Source organism: Rhinopithecus roxellana, chromosome 16, assembly GCF_007565055.1.
Source record: "Rhinopithecus roxellana isolate Shanxi Qingling chromosome 16, ASM756505v1, whole genome shotgun sequence".
Classification (NCBI taxonomy): domain Eukaryota; kingdom Metazoa; phylum Chordata; class Mammalia; order Primates; family Cercopithecidae; genus Rhinopithecus; species Rhinopithecus roxellana.
Genome location: NC_044564.1, coordinates 23,696,179 through 23,711,446, shown reverse-complemented (window position 1 = coordinate 23,711,446; position 15,268 = coordinate 23,696,179). Strand labels below are relative to the sequence as shown.

General features: G+C 40.3%; 1 protein-coding gene across 3 annotated transcripts in view; it reads left to right on the top strand.

The window, feature by feature from the left end:
• Positions 1–15,268, top strand: part of UNC13B (unc-13 homolog B) — a 229,891-nt gene that overhangs the window by 77,118 nt on the left and 137,505 nt on the right. For all 3 annotated transcript variants that reach the window (XM_010385830.2, XM_030920050.1, XM_030920052.1), the window contains exon 7: positions 4,389–4,446. In XM_010385830.2, coding sequence (XP_010384132.1) covers positions 4,389–4,446 — 58 coding nt within the window. The remainder of the gene's footprint in view (positions 1–4,388; positions 4,447–15,268) is intronic.

Here is a 15,268-nt window from a genome sequence, read left to right as displayed (position 1 = left end):
ATCATAAGTAAATGCTTTGCTACTCATCTTTTTAAAGTATTGATCTTACTCATCAACCCCTAATAGTTCTAATAGTTTAGAGATTCCCTTAGATTTTCTATGTAACTAGGTTTTGCATCTTTAAATTAGTTTTTATTCTCCTTCCAGTCATTACACTTTATGTTTCTACATGTTTGGATTGTTTATACATTTTATATAAATATATATAAAATATATATTTTTTTCTTAGATTCTTACTCTTTTACCCAGGCTGGAGTGCAGTGGCACGATCTTGGCTCACTGCAGTCTCCACTTCCTGGGCTCAAGTGATTCTCCTGCCTCAGCCTCCCAAGTAGCTAGGGTTACAGGCATGTGCTACCATGCCTGGCTAATTTTTGTATTTTCAATAGAGATGGGGTTTCACCATGTTGACCAGGCTGGTCTTGAACTCCTGACCTCAGGTGATCTGCCCACCTTGACCTCCCAAAGTGCTGGGATTACAGGTATGAGCCATTGTGCCAGGCCTGTTTATACATATATTTTTATAAACAGACTTCATTTTTTAGACATTTTAGATTTACAGAAATGTTGAGCAGATATTCATCCCCTCCCCCAACCCCATCTTATAGTTTCCCTTATTATTAACATCTTACATTAGTGTAACTGCCCAACGGGTTCACCTTATGTGCTGCCTAGACAGAACTGATTTATGAAGACAGGGAAGGTGCAGTGGAGAAAGAGTAATTCACTCAGAGCCAGCTGTGCAGGAGACTGCAGTTTTCTTATTACTCAAATCAGTCTCCTGGAGCATTTGGGCATCAGAGTTTTTAAAGATAATTTGGCAGGTAGGGGTTTGGGAAGTGGGGAATGCTGATTGGTTAGGTTGGAGATGGAATGATAGCAGGTAGAAGTGAGTTTTTCTTGCTGTCTTCTGTTCCTGGGTGGGATGGCAGAACTGGTTGGGCCAGATGGGTGGTGTCAGCTGATCCATCTAGTGCAGGGTTTGCAAGATATCCCAAGCACTGATCTTAGGTTTTATAATAGTGATGTTATTCCAGGAGCAATTTGGGGAGGTTCAGACTCTTGGACACTCTTGGAGCCAGAGGCTGCATGACCCCTAAAGTGATTTCTAATCTTGTAGCTAATTTGTTAGTCCTGCAAAGGCAGAGTGGTCCCCAGGCAAGAAGGGGTTCTTTTTGGAAAAGGGCTATTATCAAGTTAGTTCAGCCTATGCCCAGGAATGAACAAGGACAGCTTAAAGTTTAGAAGCATGATGAAACTGGTTAGGTCTGATTTCTTTCTCTGTTATACTTTCCTTAGTTATGATTTTTGCAAAGGCAGTTTCATTAGTATGATACATTTGTTACAGTTAATGAACTAATATTGATACATTATTATTAGCTAAAGAGAATTTTTTATTTGTTTTATTGTTAGCTAAAAAATAGCTAAAATTCCATAGTTTATTCAGATTTCCTTAGTTTTTACCTTGTATCTTTTTTGTTTTTGTTATTGGATCTCATCCAGGATATTGCTTTACACTTAGTTGTCATGTCTCCTTAGGCTTCTCTTGGTTGTGATATTTTCTCAGACTTTTCTTGTTTCTCATGACCTTTTATTTAAAACATTCAATGACTAAGACGTCTAGTATAATTTTTAACATTGTAAGACTGGAGAGCCTTGTCCATCTTCTGACTGTAAGAGGACTGCTTTATAAGTTTTAAAGTATGCCGTTTGCCATTGATTTTGGTAGATACTCTTTATCAGATTAAGGAAATTCTATTTTCTTTTTTATTCTCTAAGCATTTTTGTCATGAAAAAGTATGGGGTTTTATCAAATCTTTTTCTGCATCCATTAGATCACATAGTTTTTCTCCTTTGATCTGTTTAATATGGTGAATTACATGAGTAGATTTTCAGATATTGAACTGGCCTAGCATTTAATATCCACCTGGACAGGATATATATACATTTATATGCTAACATACATATGTATGCACACATATACATACATATTCACATATTAATATTACACACTTATATGACAGATTTGGCCTCGTAATCTATTAATTAGGATTTTTGTCTCTATATTCATAATTGAAATTGGCCTGTAATTTTCCTTTCTTCTACTATCCTTGTCTGTTTTTTGTAGGTAGATTTTGTAGCTTTTTTCTTAGCCATCTTAACATTATTAATTATACTCTAGTTGGACTTAAGCTTTCTGTTTTGGACCTGGAACAGATTCATTAAATATAGCTTCTGAAAATGTCTACTCTGATCTCTTAGGTCTGAATTCTTCTTAATACTTAAAATTTTGGGATTCCTCATGGTTATGTCTATGTACTGTTTATAAAAATCATAATTATTTGTAGTGGCTATTATTTATAACCAAGTCCTTTTATTACTTTGGAGTGGATGTTTGACCTTCAAGATGTTTTGAACTTGGCTGGGTGCAGTGGTTCACACCTGTAATCCCAGCACTTTGGGAGGCCGAAGCAGGCAGATCACCTGAGGTCAGGAGTTCAAAACCAGCCTGGCCAACATGGTGAAACCACATCTCTACTAAAAATACAAAAATTAGCCATGTGTGGTGGCTCACACCTGTAATCCCAGCTACTCGGGAGGCTGAGGCACGAGAATTGCTTGAACCCGGGAGGCGAAGGTTGCAGTGAGCCGAAATAACTCCACAGCGCTCCAGCCTGGGCGAAAGAGCGAGAATCTGTCTAAAAAAAGATGTTTTGAACATTTTTGTGATTGGCAGTTTTGCTAGTGCTATCATATTGTTTACACTGTGCTTGACTTTTCTTATTCTCCATGGAAATTAGTAATAACAGTATCTACCTCTGACATTTGTACCATACTTTATTGCTTATAAAGTGTATTTATATACAAAAAGTGTTTTGTATTTTGGATCCCAACCATTTGAAATGCTCTTAACTACTGATACTCATAATGTTTTGTACAACACCATTAACTTTTGTCTGGATTGTTGCAATAATTACTCTATTTCCCCCAGTGTTCCCTAAAGTTCATCTCATACAGCAGCCAGATCTTTTAAAAGTGTAATCAAATCATAATCCTCTCATGCTTAAAACCCAAAAGGGCTTCTCAGCACACTAGAAAAGTTCGAATTCTTACCATGATTTACAAATTCTGTTTTCCCAGTGCCTAGAACAAGGCTTTGTACATAGTGGATACTCAATCAATATTTGTTGAGTTAATAAGTAACTCATTCATTGGCAGTTTTAGATAAGCTCTGACTTGCCTCAGATCTCATAGCTTATGAATAAGTGACCAGATCAGGATGAGAACTCCAAATCTCATGTTTGCAAGTTGCTGGCCAAGATACATTTTTCTTTTCTTTTGTTTTCTGGGACAGAGTCTCGCTCTTGTTGCCCAGGCTGGAGTGCAATGGCACGATCTCGGCTCACCGCAACCTCCGCCTCCCAGGTTCAAGCGATTCTTCTGCCTGAGCCTCCCTAGTAGCTGGGATTACAGGCGTGTGCCACCACGCCCGGCTAATTTCGTATTTTTAGTAGAGACGGGGTTTCTCCATGTTGGTCAGGCTGGTCTCGAACTCCTTACCTCAGGTGATCCACCTGCCTTGGCCTCCCAAAGTGCTGGTATTACAGGCATGAGCCACTGTGCCCGGCCAAAGATATATTTTTCTAATTCTCCAATGGACTCTGAACCAGACTGTCCTCACTGTCTTCCAGACTCTGTTGATTTGTTTGTGCCTTTCTCTTTCTGTTTTGCCTTCTAAATCAGGCCCATCCTCAAGATTTGGACATAATTCTTTTCCTTTTATGGAACATTTTCTTATGTCTTCAGTACTGTGTACTTGTTTTTGTGGTGGTCGTGGTGAGTGGGATGGCAGAGGTTACAGTGCTAGTGGGAGAGGAACTCTTGTAGATACCAGGTATTGCACCACATGCTTAGGTAAGCAGTTCCACTTATTTCCCATGTGACCTTATGAGCAAAGAAGCACTATTACTTAAAAATGAGAAAATAACCCCAGATAGGTTGTCACTTGCATCACCTGAATAGGGAAATCTCCTAAACATTAGCTCTAGGAAAACTCAGAGGACTGTGAAATATTCTAAGGATTCTAAGACCAAACCTTCTACAGCTGCCTGGCAGAGCTGAGTGGGTGCCCAGGTGCCCTTGGTCAGGACAGTTCTTCATTATCCTGCTGTATTTAGCCTGTCTCACTTGGCCAGGGTCATAACCGATAGTCTGGCCTATATGTCAGGATCACACAGAGAAAATAGGAGCAGGATGTTCTGTTTCTGTTCAATAAAAATTTTGTCTCCAAACACTAAACTTTTTTATAGGTAGCTGTGATTTTTTCCCTCTCTTTACTTGGGCTTCTGATTATATTTATTTATCTATTTTCTCCTTTCTGCTTCTAGTATTCTAGTCAAGAAGAAAGCCAGAGGAAGCCATTGCCCACTGCTGCCGCCCAGTGTTGTAAGTGAGAAACTTGTCTACGAATCTCTTAATTGTAGCTTTCTGTTGCTTCTCCGAATATGGGTTATTCTGAGCTGGGGAGGGTGGGGATGTCATGTGTGTAAGCAGAAGATATTCCTGAAGCACATCTGTTCAGGTGCCTTCCTCTGATGGCTATCTGTCTTTTAGCTTTAGGGAGAAGTTTTTTGGTTTTGTATGGCTATAGGCAGGGGAGTAGGGCTCATCTTTTTTTCTACATTTGCTAGCTTCTACCCCTGAAGGAATGATTTGACCCCCTCTATCCCTGTTTACCTGTTATTATTCTTTAAGGCTCAGCTTAAATATCATCACTCTGGGTAATCTTTGTGCTGTTTTCTGCTTCCCCCAAGTCTAACTTAGGTCTCTCCTGTGTGCTTCCACTGTTCCGTGTGCACATCCATCATATGACATACGTATATTTCTTTGACATGAACACCAAGTTTTAAAAGACACAGACATTGTTCCATTTTCTGTTCTTTGCATTTGACTCAACACCTGACGCATAGTACACCTCAATAAAATTTGATAAATGATTGACTTATTTCTCCTGAGATTGATTTGTTAAGATCACACAGATTACTTCTTGAAATGAGCCATACATTTTTGGTATATTGTTACCTTCTCCTCAGTTTCCCTCAAAACAGCTTGGGACACTAAAGGACTGACTTAGAGTCTGATCTATTTCACTTTTCCAACCTGTGATGTGTATACGGGTGTGTAGGTGTGTGTGTGTGTGTAGGGGGGGGATTGTGATACTTTTATGTTACTCTGTTTTTTCTGAATCTCATGCCAAACTTCATCAACTATAAGTTGAAGATGATGGTAATGATTGTATCATTTGTTGTTGTAATATTAGCAATAATAAGAACTATAGGCCAGGCATGGTTCCCAGCACTTTGGGAGGCTGAGGCAGGAGGATTGCTTGAGCAAGGAGTTTGAGACCAGCCTTGGCATCATACTGAGATCTCATTTCTACAGGAAAAAAAAAAAAAAAAAAAAATTAACCAGGTGTGGTGGCACGTGCTTGTAGTTCCAGATACTTGGGAGGCTGAGGTGGGAGGATGACTTGAGCCTGGGAAATCAAGGCTGTAGTGAGCCATGATTGTGCCACTGCACTGCAGCCTGGCCAACAGAGTAAGACCATGTTTCAAAACAAACAAATCATAGCAGCTAACACTATTGAGGTCTTACAGTATGCCAGATGCCATTCTGAGACCTTAAGTATTCTAACTTTTTTAAACTTCACAACACCCCTAAGACAGATTTTAGGCCTGTTGTTCCCATTTTTGAGATCAGGAAACTGAAGCATAAATAGATTGAGTAATTCGCCACAAATCACATAGCTAGTAACTGGTGAAGTAAATATTCAAACACAGAAAACCTGACTTAGTAGCCCCTACCTCTGTGTGAGCCACTGTGTTATATTGCTTCCTTCATATTGTTTCTGAAAAGGAAAACCTTTGTCCATGGTTTGTGAATCCGTTGGTTGCCTTCAATTTGGTACATTCTATAGGCCCACTTTCCTGATAAAAGTAAAGGCCAATGGTAGAGGTGAACATTTTTTTTCTTTATTTAAAGAAAACCTATTTTTCATATGATTTATTACTAACTTTTGTTTTTTGCTATTTAGGGCCGAACATTTAAGGTCATAGGAGGTCAGAAGAATCTGAATTGAAAACCAGGTTTACAGGTCCTTTTCAAAACTCATTGTAATGAGTTCATTTTGATTGATTTAATCTTTTAAACCTTTTTCTAGGACTGCTAATGAGAAGCAAAATGTAATTGAGATTTCACTTCCTACTCCTTCCAAATCTCATTGATGAAATGCAATTGAAGTGATTAAAGCGCAAATGCCAAGAGGGCAGGAGGAAATAAAAAACCTTAAATAATCAAGCAACTTTATTCTCATACATTTTTCATGTGTTTACAGGCTATGTTATTTTTCTATGAATAAGCCATTCTTGTCTTTTGCCTGCTTCCTCATATATTTTTGTTTTGAGAAATAAAACCTCTTAGAAAAGCTGAAAGAACAGTACCAAGAGCACTTATTACCCTTTACTAGGTTTAGTGACAAGCATTTTACCAGATTTGCTCTTTCCCTCATCCCCCTCTTATTTTTCTCTCATGTTGCTCTGTCTCTCCATACATACATACACAAAAATACAAGTATTTTATGAATCATTTGAATATAAGGTGCACACGCTATAACACATCAGCATGTTTCTGCTAAGAGCTAGGAAAGTCAACATAACTGAAATACCATGATCACGATCAAGAAATTTAAGACTGATACAGTAATATTGTCTATAATACAGTCTATATTAAGAACTCCCTAATTGTCCCCCAAAATATTTTGAAAGCTTTTTTTTATATTTTAAAATTTTTTATTTAATTTTTAATTTTTATGGGTACCTAGTAGGTATTTATGGAATACGTGAGTATTTTGATACAGGCATACAATGCGTAATAATCACATCGAGGTAAATGGGGTATCCATCATCTCAAGCATTTATCATTTCTTTGTGTTACAGATATTCCAGTTATACTCTTTTAGTTATTTAAAAATGTGTAATAAATTATTGTTGACCATAGTCACCCTATTGTGCTAGCAAATACTAGATCTTACTCATTCTAGGTAACTATATTTTTGTACCCATTAACCATCCCTAATCTCCTCCCACCCCTAATTCCCCTTCCCAGCCTCTGGTAATTATCCTTTTATTCTCTGTCTCCACGAATTCAATTGTTTTCATTTTTAGCTCCCACAAATGAGTGAGAACATGTGAAGTTTGTCTTTCTCTGCCTGGCTTATTTCATTCAACATAATGTCCTCCAGTTCCATCCATATTGTTGCAAATGACAGGATCTCATCTTTTTTTTTTCTTATGGATAAATAGTACTCCATTGTGTTTATGTACCACATTTTCCTTTTCCATTCATCTGCTGATGGAAGCTTAGGCTGCTTCCAATTCTTGCCTGTTGTGAACAGTGCTGCAACAAACATAGGAGCGCAGATATCTCTTTGATATACTTTTATAGCCCTCCCCTGCCATGATCTAATCAATAACCGTACATTTCATTTATTGTCCTCTTTAACCTACCTTCTTTTCTTCCTTCCTTCTTTTCTTTCTTTCTTTTTTTTTTTTTTTTTGAGGCGGAGTCTCGCTCTGTCGCCCAGGCTGGAGTGCAGTGGTGCGATCTCGGCTCACTGCAAGCTCTGCCTCCCGCGTTCACGCCATTCTCCTGCCTCAGCCTCCCGAGTAGCTGGGACTACAGGCGCCCGCCACCGCGCCCGGCTAGTTTTTTGTATTTTTAGTAGAGACGGGGTTTCACCATGGTCTCGATCTCCTGACCTTGTGATCCGCCCGCCTCGGCCTCCCAAAGTGCTGGGATTACAGGCTTGAGCCACCGCGCCCGGCCCGAGAAGGAGTCTTGCTCCATCATCCAGGCTGGAGTGCAGTGTCATGATCTTGGCTCATTGTAAGCTTTGCCTACTGGGTTCAAGCAATTCTCCTGCCTCAGCCTCCCAAGTAGCTGGGACTACAGGCCATGCCACCACTCCCAGCTAAGTTTTTTTGTATTTTTAGTAGAGGCAGGGTTTCACTATGTTGGCCAGGCTGTTCTTGAACTCCTGACCTCCAGTGATCTGCCCACCTCAGGCTCAAAAAGTGCTAGGATTACAGACATGAGCCACTACGCCTGGCCAAATCTTTAATATAATAATAAAAAAAATCTGGTCAGGCACTGTGGCTCACTCCTGTAATCCTAGGACTCTGTAAGGTGGAGATGGGTGGATCACTTGAGCCCAGGAGTTCTAGACCAACCCGGGCAAAATGGCAAAACCTCATATCTACAAAAAAATACAAAAATTAGCCAGGCATGGTGTTGCATACCTGTAGTCCCAGCTACTTGGGAGACAGAGCCAGGAGGATCACCTGAGCCTGGGGAGGTGGAGGCTGCAGTGAGCCGTGATCATGCCACTGCACCCCAGCCTGGGTAACAGAGATTCTGTTTCACCAAAAAAAAAAAAAAAAAATCTGTGCCTTTTTGGTCATTTATGATATAGATCTTTTTTTGTTTATAAAAAAAGTTTATTCTAATTATAATCTGTGTTCAGATGGGGGTATACATTCTTACAGGTTTCTGGGAAGCAGTTTATCAATATATACCAAGTCTTTGAATAGTAATCGACTTTGACTCAGCAGCTGAATTTCTGGAAATTTATCCTCAGTCATCACAGCAGACAAAGATATATGTACAAAGATGTTCACTGCAGAATTATTTAAGTAGCAAAATTTGAAAATGACTTAATAGTTAAACAGCAGTAAAAAATAATAGTCATTAAGGTAGAATATTATGCATTTATTAAAAATCATGCTTTGGATAATAGGAACACTGTCGTGAAACTTGGTAAAAAAAAAAAAATGTTACAGTTATCCCTCAGTATACTTGGGAGATTGGTTCCAGGACCCCTGCGTGTACCAAAATCTGTGCATAATCAAGTTCCTCACTTGGCCCTTAGGAACCCACCTATATGAAAACTTGGCCCACTGTATATGTGGGTTTCACATCCTGCATTTTCTGTCTGTGTCTCATTGAAAAAGATCCGTAAGAGGACCCATGTAGTTCAAGCTTATGTTGTTTAAGGGTCAACTTAAAACCCTCAGTGTGTGTGTATATATGCATATATATACATAAGCAATTTAAGACTCATTGCTATGAACTTAATTGTGTCTATCCCCCATTCATATATTGAAGCCTTAAACCCCAATATTATTATATTTGGAGATATGGCCTGTGAGGAGGTGATAAAGGTTAAGTGATGTCATAATCTGATAGGGCTGATGCCCTCATAAGAAGAAGAGATAGCAGAACTCTGTCCCTACCAAGTGAGGATACAGTAAGAAGGTAGCCATCTGTAAGCCAGGAAGAAAGCCCTCACCAGGAATTGAATCACCTGGCCCCTTGATCTTGGACTTTCTAGCCTCCAGAACTGTGAGAAATAAATTTCTGTTGCTTAAGATACCCAGTCTAAGGTAGTTTGTTAAGGCAATCCAAGAAGACTACTGCAGATTTTGGTACTAAGAGATGGATCGTTGGTGAAACAAATACTAAAAAATTTGCAAGTAGCTTTGGAACTGGGTGATGGGTAGAGGCTGGAAGAGTTTTGAGGTGCATGCTAGAAAAAACTGAGATTTCCATAAAGGGGTTATTGTTAGAAATATGGGCATGAAAGGTGATTCTGGTGAGGGCAGAAATCTTAGAAAGATTTTTCTTAGAAAGATTTTTCTTAGAAAGAAAAGAGGAGAGCTACAGAGAAAACTTCCACCTTAGAAAATGTATAATTAATCATGATCAGAATGTTGGTATGAGTGTAGATTTTAAGGACAATTTTTGTGAGGTCTCAGAAGGAAATAACTGGAAGAAGGATGATCCTTGTTATAAGGTGGCAAAGAACTTGGCTGACTTGTGTTCTAGTGTTTTATAGAAGGTAGAACCTGAGAGCAATTAAATTGCATATCTAGCAGGAGAAATTTCTAAGCAATGTTTTGAAGATGTGATGTGGCTCTCCCTTACTGCTTATGGTAAAATGCAAGAGGAGAGAAATGAGTGAAGGAAGACTGTTGGACTTCTTAGGTTCTAGAAGACTGGACCATAGAGCTATTTGACTGTGAATCTGTGCTGTTTTCCAGGGAAAGGAAAGAATTACCCTCAAAGTGACAGAGGTCATCAGGGCTGCCACCCTCACCACGGACCTGGGGGCAAGGTCATTTACTTCATTATGTAAGAGGGCAGGCCTGTCACAGCGAGGCAGCTCCTGAAAAGCCAAGGAGATAGATATATCAAGCCAAAGATAATTATTCTTGAGTCTTAGATCTAATGGAATTCACTTTGGTAGGCTTTGAACTTGCTTAGGACCTGTCACCCCTTCCTTTCTTCCCTGTTTCTCTCTTTTGGGATGGGAATGTCTAGCCTATGTCTGCCCTGCCATTGTGTTTTGGAAGCACGTAACTTGTCTGGTTTCACAGGTTCATAGCTGGAAAGGCATTTTGCTTTAGGATGAGTCTTTACTCACGATCACTCAAGTCTTATTTAGATGATAATTAGATAAGACTTGGGACTTTAGACTTTGAAGTGGAAATTGAACAAGTTAAGACTTTTGGGGCTGTTGGGATGGAATGAATGTATCTTGCGTGTGATAAAGACATGAATTATGGGAGGCTAGGGCAGAATTTTATGAACTTGATTGTGTCCCCTCCAAATTCATATGCTGAAGCCCTAATTCCCAATTTGACTGTATTTGGACATAGGACTTGGGAGGTGATAAAGGTTAAATGAGGTCATTAGGGTAGAGCCCTAATCTGATAGGGCCGGGGCCCATTTAAGAAGAAGAGACACCAGAACTTGCTCTCTCCACCATGTGAGGACACAGCAAAAAGGTGACCATCTGCAAGCCAGGAAGAGATGTTCACCGAAACCAAACCTTGTGGGAATATTGACCTTGGGCTTTCCAGCCTCAGACTGTGAGAAAATAAATTGCTGTTGTTTAAGCTCCCCAGCCTGTGTTATTTTGTTATGGCAGCCTGAGCACATGTATACACTTATGTAAATGCATCTATACCATATAAGAAAAATTATTAGGAAAATAATTATCAAAATATTAACCAAATTTGTCTCTAGGATATGGGATTATGGTCTTAAATTTTTCTTAATAGTTGAAAGTTATTTTTGACCAGGCACAGTGGCTCATGCTTGTAATTTCAGCATTTCGGGAGGCTGCAGCGGGAGGATGGCTTAAGGCTGAAGTTCAAGACTAGTCCAAGCAACAGAGTGAGACCCCCATCTCTACAATTAAAAACAAAGTTATTATTAAGAAAAGTAATTGAGTCCTTGTTCATTCTTTTTCTTTTTTTTTTTTTGAGATGAAGTCTCTCTCACTCTGTCACCCAGGCTGGAGTACAGTGACGCAATCTTGGCTCACTGCAACCTCCGTCTCCCTGGTTCAAGTGATTCTCCTGCCTCAGCCTCTGAGTAGCTGGGACTACAGTCATGTGTCACCACACCGGGCTCATTTTTGTATTTTTGTTGGCCAGGCTGGTCTTGAACTCCTGACCTTAAGTGATCTGCCTGCCTTGGTCTCCAAAAGTGCTGGGATTATGGGCATTGAGCCACCAAGCCCAGTTGAGTCCTTGTTCTTAACCTGGGTTTGCTGCTGTCTCTCTCTGACTTTAGAAGTCATCCCACTGTCAACTTCAGTTTCTTGAAGTAGTAAATGGAGGCGGTGTTCTAGATGATCTCTAGGACTTTTCTAGCTGTAGCATCATGTGATTCTATTGCTTCCTAGTCCTCAGATTCCTTCACATGGATGGCCCCTCCACTACCCAGTGTGTTAGGATCAATCCTCTGCAGCCATTTATAAGATGTTTCCAAAGTATTTTCAGAAATCACTGGGCTACTGCTCTAAAGAAACTCTCCCTTTGATACAAGAGTTACTCTGGCTGGAAGTGGTGGCTCATGCCTGTAATCCCAGCACTTTGGGAAGCCAAGGCAGGAGAATCACTTGAGGCCAGGAGTTTGAAACCAGCCTGGGCGACATCGCGAGACCCCGTCTCTATTTAAAAATAAATAAGTTAAAAAATTGAAGAAAGGAGTGACTCTATCCCCAGTTATTTGTATATACTCTTAAAGGTGATGGGATTCTTTAAAAGTATTGAGGCAGACTATCTGCTTTTCCCGAATATTTTGTCTCAAGCCAAACCTTTCTCTTTTAACATTCAGTAACAACATTCTGCACTCACTTTTATTCTGTGAAGTTTTTGTCTTGTTTGTTGACTGTGATATATTTATTTTAAAATGTTGTAGGGTAATTATTGTGATTTATTATGTCCATTTGTTTTCTATCCCCCATATTATTACCAGTTCTAGCATTTAGGCTGACGTGCCCATTTCTTGAAAGACAGGAAAGGCAGAGAGCAGAAGAAATGATCTTTGTAGTTCTAACTTCCCAAAGCCTAAGATTTTAGGAGAATATCCAAAATGTTCTGGACAACTCTTATGCGAGGGAACAGAGTTTCACCTGAATCTCCCAATTTGTAACTAAGAAGAGCTTCTTTTGACTTGAATGGGAGGAGAGAGAAATGCAAGGAGAATGAGGAAAGAAAGTAAGTAAGTGACCAGGGTAGATACATTGGGACCTTGTGTCTACTTTCTGTGTTAGGGCACTGGTGAAGCAGCAGGAGTCAAAGAGGGGATGGCTAGGTGTTGTGTCTTAGGCAGATGGACCATCACAAAGAGATTCCTATGCTCCAAGTTGCACCTGCTCGAAAATGAGTCTTGGGCTTTCTAGAAGTGGGAAAGTGAGCCTCTGGTCCTATTGGAACCACTTGGGCAGGAATAAGAGAGGTCTCTCTCAGAAGTGTTCTCTGTGTCCTGGTGACTAAGGACTGGAGGAGACCTGGACTGTGTTGATGAATGCCAGTTCAGAGAGGCATATCCATGCCATGGGCAGTCACTTCACTGCAGTGTCTTTTTCAAAATTATTATTATACTTTAAGTTCTGGGTTACATGTGCAGAAACACTGCAGTGTCTTATTCACATGCTGTGTCAGTAGTCAGCGCAGTCTTCGTGGGACAGGGGCAAGACTTACGTTGAGACTGAAGGATGAAGATGTGTTCTAAGAGTGATAACATTAGTTTTCCTAGGAGACATTGATCTCTTTGTTGGTGATTGTTGCCTCTCTGGCTGATATTTTTTGGTTGTTGCTCCCCTCTGAGGAGTAGGTGAGTGCTGGCTTGCTCATTGGGGTGCATGTGTGAGTCTCCAAATGTTACTTTTGGGGACTCCCTGGGGTCTTATGTGAGTGATTGCTCTGGATTAACTTCTTTTGTCCTGCTATTGACTACTACCAAAAGATGTGCTTAGCTTGTTGCTGCTGGTATCCAGTTAGTTAGAGGCTTCTTGAACAGGGAAATATCAAGATAACTCAGACTCACCCACATTCCACAGAATTCATATGACCCATGGGAACTCACTTATTCTTGCCCTGAGAAACAAAGGATATAGGCAAGCAGTTCCATTCTCTTCTCCGTCTCCCAGCCCTGCCTCCTCTGTCCTCTTTGGCTGCTTAGATAGGTACACATTTCACATCAGCAAGTCTCCTGTCCAAACAGACATCCAACCTGTCTGGCTCCACTCCCGTTCTTGTAGGCATCCCTAACCTTTGTGAATTGTGAAGCTCCTCCTCACTTGGATTCAGAGCAGAAAAATACTCATTTTTCCCCTCCCCAGGAGGTGGAGAGGGGAAGGAGTAACCTCTCTTCACCAACAGTTGCTCTTCCAAAGGTTTCTGGATCCCACATTGACATAGACATTGTACAAGACAGCTGACAAGGATCTAGTTAAATTGTCCTAACAAAATTTCCTGGCCGGTGCGGTGGCTCATGCTTATAATCCCAGCACTTTGGGAGGCTGAGGCTGTCGGATCACAAGGTCAGGAGATTGAGACCATCCTGGCTAACACAGTGAAACCCTATCTCTACTAAAAATACAAAAAATTAGCCAATTAGCCAGGTGTGGTGGCAGGCTTCTGTAATCCTAGCTACTCGGGAGGCTGAGGCAGGAGAATTGCTTGAACCTGTGAGACGGAGGTTGCAGTGAGCCCAAGATTGCGCCACTGCACTCCAACCTGGGTGACAGAGCGAGACTCCGTCTCAAAAAAATTTCCTAAAATCTAGATTTGTCTGATTATTTCCTCATAATTAGATTCAGGTTACTGCACAGGTGATGTCAATTTGTCCCTTTATTTGTGATGCTGATGTTAATTATTAGTTCAGATGATATTTTCCGGATCTCTTTGTTGCAAAGGTATTTTTCTCCTGTGTAACTCTGTAGTGGCAGTGATACTTTGAGACTGTGTGTACACTGCTTTTATTTAAACAAACTTCCATGCATTAGTTTTAGGATGTATTATGATCATTGCCTAAATTTATTATTACACTATGATTGCAAAATGATGATTTTCTAATTCTGTCATTCCTTTTTAAAAGGAAAAAACGGTTTTGCACAATTCTGACACCAAGTATGTTTTCCATACCAAGCAATTCTCTGCTGACATCAACTGAGTGTCCCATGACTTAATTCTGACACTAGAGATGTGGCGTTAGTGCAGACCCTACAGATTAAGGGCTCAGTCCCACAAGACTGCCCCACACTTTAGGCACCAATCATGCATCCCAGATTACTGCCTGAACTTCTGACCAACTGGCTATAAACTGGAGTTCCCACAAACCCCTCCTCACATTTGATAATTTTCTAGAATGGCTCACAGAACCCAGGCAAACAGTTAATTTGGTATTACCGATTGATTAAAAGGATATTTTAAAGGATACAAACAAATAGCCAGATGAAGAGATACACTGGGGGAAGTCTGGAAGGGTCTGAGCACAGGAGCTTCTGTCCCTGTGGAGTTTTGGGTGCACTACTCTCCCTGCTTGTGGGTGCATTTTTGTTCACCAGTATGGAAACTCTCTAAACCCCTTTGACTGGGGTTTTTATGGACACATCATTATGTAAGTATGATTGGTTAAATCATTGATCATTGGTGATTAATTAGCTCAACCTTCAGCCCCTCTTTTCTCCCTGGAGTTAGTGGGGTGGGACTGAAAGTTCTAACCCTCTAATCACAAAGTTGGTTCTTGTGGCAACTAGCCTCAGTCCTCCAAGAGTTATCACATTAGCACTAACTCAGTTATGATTGAAAGGGGCTTATTATGAATAACAAAAGACAGTCTTCTTATCCCTATC